This window comes from Octopus bimaculoides, chromosome 27 (assembly GCF_001194135.2).
Source record: "Octopus bimaculoides isolate UCB-OBI-ISO-001 chromosome 27, ASM119413v2, whole genome shotgun sequence".
Taxonomy (NCBI): Eukaryota; Metazoa; Mollusca; class Cephalopoda; order Octopoda; family Octopodidae; genus Octopus; species Octopus bimaculoides.
This window is the reverse complement of record NC_069007.1, coordinates 4,168,042-4,173,517: the sequence shown is the minus strand read 5'-3', so window position 1 is coordinate 4,173,517 and position 5,476 is coordinate 4,168,042. Positions and strand designations below refer to the sequence as shown.

At 37.2% G+C, this 5,476-nt stretch overlaps 1 protein-coding gene across 1 annotated transcript in view; it reads right to left on the bottom strand.

Moving 5' to 3' along the window:
- LOC106874872 (leucine-rich repeat and immunoglobulin-like domain-containing nogo receptor-interacting protein 3) overlaps positions 1–5,476 on the bottom strand; it is a 28,770-nt gene that overhangs the window by 14,629 nt on the left and 8,665 nt on the right. The window contains exons 3-5 of the mRNA XM_052977115.1: positions 4,821–4,892; positions 4,592–4,663; positions 1,048–1,119 (exon numbers count right to left, since the gene is read on the bottom strand). Coding sequence (XP_052833075.1) covers positions 1,048–1,119; positions 4,592–4,663; positions 4,821–4,892 — 216 coding nt within the window. The remainder of the gene's footprint in view (positions 1–1,047; positions 1,120–4,591; positions 4,664–4,820; positions 4,893–5,476) is intronic.

Here is a 5,476-nt window from a genome sequence, read left to right as displayed (position 1 = left end):
TTTCAAAGTAAGGTGATTAAAATCAAAATAAGCAACAAGGATATCCAGAGGTAATGTAGTTTCATGCTGTTTCATGCAACTCATGCAGAGGTAATGCAGAGGTAATGCAGTTTCATGCAACTCCATTTAATTGAACAATGTAATCATTACGTCAATTTAAAATGCAGAACAATCCTCAGCTGCACAAAGACATAGAATTTAATTAAATTAGAACAGATGGACACATTAGTATAATTATACCTAAAATCTCCAAGAAGTTAAGGAGATAAACAAAGAACATGTTGCCTCTACTATAACATAGAAGTTGATAAATAAATTGTCAAGAAGATTTTGCCTGTCACTAATTTTATTTGTTTTTTATGGGGTCAGTTTTAATTTATAGACTAGTTTATCAAAACTTGTATATCTAAGGCTGAGAGAATAAAGGGCATTTTCTGTTAGGGGTAGGGCTGAGAGAGCAGACAGAAATCATAGTTGGTATAGTCATAAAATCATGAGGTTTGGTAAAGGAAAACAAGATGTTGGCTGATAACTAAGGGGCGTCGCCCAACAGCGGATCATTGATAATGAAATAGGGGAAGACTTATCATGTAGTACTATAGTTAAAGATGACGGCGATAATATTGGAGAAGAGCGAGAACGAAAAAGAATAGGAAAAGAAGAAAGAAAAGAATGAGGAGAAAAAGAGGATGACGAAAACATGGTTAAGATGTAGCAGATACACTAGACTCTCACCCCAATTCACACTCTTACACATATACATACATATATACGCGCACAAGAAAACAGACAGACACCTCCGTATACACATATGCTCTCTCAAACACACACACACGCACACCTCCTTACACACAACTTACAGAACCACATTCCTATGAGCATATATACAGGCGCATAGATATGACGTATATGTGTGTGTGCAAATATAACATACAAAGAGACTGACAGCCAAAGAGACAGACTGATGGAGATAGGAGGAGAAGGGGAAACATTAAATATTTAGATATCGTCAATGAAAAGGGTGTCAACAAGACTGATCCAACTTACAACTTTTTTAACCGGAAAAGATTCTCAAAACTTCCTTCTTCAATAGTAGTGATTTCATTATGTCCTAAATTTCTGTAACAAAAATGAGTTCGTAAAAATGAGTTCATAATATAAAAATGAGCAGATTAATAACCAATTGGGTTTAACATAAAATAGAAGATTGAATTATATTTACTGGAAATAAAACACTGCAATATTGATGTTAATAAGGTTAATAAAATTATCATGTATGGATACAAGTGTGTGTGCTGAAAATATCAATTCTATTCATCAAAAGATCACCAAACAAGTCTGGTATATGAAAGTAAAGCTCGAAGTCATCGCATCATGTATGTCATCGGCTGTTATTGGAAATTCACAGAACTCCACATCCCTTGCTGAGAGCTGCGGCAAGCCGTCGAGACTGGAGATAAAATCCACCCCCGTCTCCGATCCAGCATGCGCCCGTCCAGTTCAGCAAAAAGTCACTGTGATTCTGCACACATCTACTTGGGTTCGAGTTGCAATTGGCCTTCCCAGTCTGTCAAATACCAAATTGTGGAACTGTTACTACGTTGCGCCTCTTCCACTCAGGCCCATCGACTTTCGTTTCCATGTGTCTTAGAGTACGTGCCTAGCTCTAACAATGCAACCTTCGTACTTAGCGTCTCTGAAAACTTGGCACGTTGGGAAAGACGCATTCAGCTTACAGTGTCTTGGACCCTGCATATGGAACCTATCATATTCCAAATTTGTGGTCTGTGTAGCCAGCTACTTTGAACTGTGGACAGGATATGCTATTCCTTCAGTTAGCCTACAAAAGCTACAATCTGGATGATCCGATGCTATTTGCCTATGTGCACGTAGACACATTCGAGAAATCCAGATGGGACCGGTCAATCAGCTGAAAAAGACTGAGCAGACTTGCGACGCTTCTGTACATTCCTCTCTTATCAGTTTGCACTTCTCAATCCAAACGTGCATTCAAGAAGGCATTCCAGTTGCCTACAAAAACTATTGAGCGAGGCATTCCCAGGGACACCTCTAAACACCTGTAGAAGTCTGGCTGCCTTGCCCATCTCGGAGTCACTAGATAGCCACTAGTCTGAAGGCACTACTTTCGCTACTGCCAAGGTCCAAAACTACCAACTTACCCGCCAGGTCCAGGAAGCGTGGACTTATCTCTAAACAACACCACCACTCTGTTATTCATTCCAGGCCGATTAAAAGACGCATAGATCTCAAATTTGTCCAAAAGTGGCCGTGAAACAACGTTTGTCGGAAATCTTGGTCTCGCTGATAGCTACCACATCCGTGCTCAGTGACCTGAAGTCATTGAACAGGTGACCTACTTCCAGGCCCATCTCATGTCACGAGCATTTCCACATCCTGCACTCAGAGATGCCATAATGGTTGGAAAGAAGAAAAAGGGGAAAGGATCACCTACCTTAGCGATTATATTGTATGACGAACAGGATCATTCGATTCCATGCCTGCTTGGGGGTTCTTGAGGAAATCTTTCACAATCCTGTTAGTGGCATTGACTAAAGCAGCCTCCACGCCTCTCATTATCTTATAACATTTTAGCACGAGATCTTGGCTTTGATTAATAGTTCTCCCTTCATTTCTGTCTCCCATTTGTGCTATGAATTAGATTCTTTTCAAACTAACATAAAGGTAGGTGTTAAATCCTTTTGTATATTTGAGTGGAGTCGTTTGCTTAGGTCAAATTGTTGTGTGTTTGTCCGCTGGTGGTGTTCTTGTTGTTGTTATGCTTGGGTGTTTTCTTTTTGTTGCTGATACTGGAGGTAATGGTGGTGATGGTGTGTAAGTTGTTGTTGGATTGGAAGTGTTTGGAATAGCTTTGATTTTTGTATTGGGAGTCATTTGTATGCATTTTTATTTTTGACTTTTTTTTTTGTATCCTTGATTCCCAAGGTTCCTCCTCCTCAGCTGCAAGATAAGGTTGTCTAGTTGGAAAGTTCCAGTCCGGATGGAAACAATGGCATGTCTCAGTGTATGTGTGCCTGTCTGTTTTTGAGCATGTACAAAGGGGGAGAGATAGTTGGACTGGGATTTTCTCTGAGTGGTGGCTTAGGTTGCTGAAGATGCTCGAGGTGCTGCTGCTGCTGCTGCTGCTGTTGGCGGCCATGCTGAAGATGTTGCTACTGTTGCAAACATCTTCGCCACCTCTGTTACTGCTATTAGTGTTGTAGATTTTTACGATACGTCTTTATTTTATTTTTGTTTTTGCCACAGTTGCTTTGTTTTTGTAGCAGCGATGGTTTTAATGGTAGTTGGTGCCTCTTCTCCACTTACTTCGATTGTGTAGGCAGAACGCTAAGATCGCTATGGTCAGTCACTACACAGACGTAGCATCTCGGTTATCTGTCCATCACAAGAGTGCGTAGCTCTGCTCCATTCGTCTGGAAGAGCAGGCCTGAGATCCTATGGTCAGATTCCAACCCGAACCGCTGCAACAAATTCCACCTTTCATACTTCTCGGTCCTTCATCACTGCCTCGAGGTCCTGGATATATTCCAGGCCAATGTCTGCGATCAAGTTGTCGATGTAATTGTGACGTTTTCCTCTTCTTACAACACCATGAAGTAGGTTCCACAAGACTAATTTGGATGCTTCCAGTTCATCCAGTCTTTTAGGTTTCCTTATGTCATCTCTGGTACGTCACTCTGGGTTAGTCATACACCTATCATACTCTACTCAAGTCGCCTGGTAATTTCTTTTGACTAAAAATCCTGAATCTAGTAAAGTCTGGTTCGTTATCCTTATCTTCAAACATTATAGTTGACCTCAGTTTGTGCCAGCCACCTTGAAGTGTTTTTTTTTTTTTGTCTATTTTATCCCAGGCAGTCCTTAGCAGAGGTTAATGACCACATCGTACCCTTTAAGTTAATTTCCTTTATGAAATCCATAGGATGACTCACATTATTTAGTACAAGAAGAAAGTGCTGCATGAACTCTGACCTGTTTTTAAGTTTCAATGACCGTAACATACCATGGTCACGGGGCTGAGCCACAAAGATTCAGGTAGGAGGAAGGCATAGATCAAAACCATTTCCTTTTACAAAACGTTCTGTTTTAGGATAAGTTAAATTATCTGAAAAGTAGCTAAATTCCTTACAATTCAAATGTAAAAGCCCTGTATACTTACAAATAATGTAGTCCTAAATGTACAATTAGATATGAATGTCATGGTTGGCAAAAACTTGGTCAGTTTTATACAATCAGAGCTACTCTAGAACTAAACCATTGTAAAAGATTTACAGCTAGAATTGCATAAGCATGCTGACACACTCACACACTATGACACATACACACACACTGTCACACACGCACACACGTACAGACAGACATGCATATATCTTTACGTTCACATACCCACGTACATATATAGAGCATAAAAGAGTGAGAATGATATAGTGAGACAAAGAAAGAAAGAAAGAAAGAAAGAAAGAAAGAAAGAAAGAAAGAAAGAAAGAAAGAAAGAGGGAATAAAATACATCGTGAATGAATAGTATCAACAAGACTGATTGATCCTACTTACAATTCCTCTAAAACGGTAAGCCCCTGGAAGAAGCCCTTTTTAAGAGTCTGGATTTTATTATAACTTAGATTTCTGCAACATAAAAGTGAGTTCATAAGAAATTGAATGGAGTAGATTTGTAACAAAATATAAAATATTAAGGCTAAACAATTAGGTTTAACTCAAAACATAAAATTAAGGGATAATTTTTGAAATATACAATGAATGAAATAGTATCAAAAAGACTTACAATCTCTTTAAATGGTTAAACGTTTGCATGATTCCTATATCAATATTCGTGATATTATTTTCACCCAGCTCTCTGCAACAAGAAAGTGAGTTCATAAGAAACTGTATTCGTGATTAAATATAAAATATTAAGATTAAACAATTACATTTAGTATAAAATAGAAGTTTAAATATTATTTATAGGAAATTAAAACATTGCGATGAATACTGATATTAATAAGATTACTATATATGGATACAAATGTGTTCTCTTGAAAATATCAATTATATCCATGAATTATGATGTATAATCATTAAAGCTTACATTTCGTAAAATATTTTTATGATTTATGGATATTATATTTTGTATACAAAAGTTTTATGAGAAATTATATATAAGTATATATAATTACGTCTGTGGATTCTATATAAGTTTGAATATGAAATGTATTTTAATCATATATATATATGTGTGTGTGTGTGTGTGTGTGTGTGTGTGTGTGTGTGTGTGTGTGTTTGTATATGTGTGTGTATGTATGTGTATGTATATTTATATATGTATACACACACACACATATATATATACATACATATGCATGCACAGAGACATATATGCATGTATGTATATATATATATATATATATATATATATATATATATATATATATATATATATAT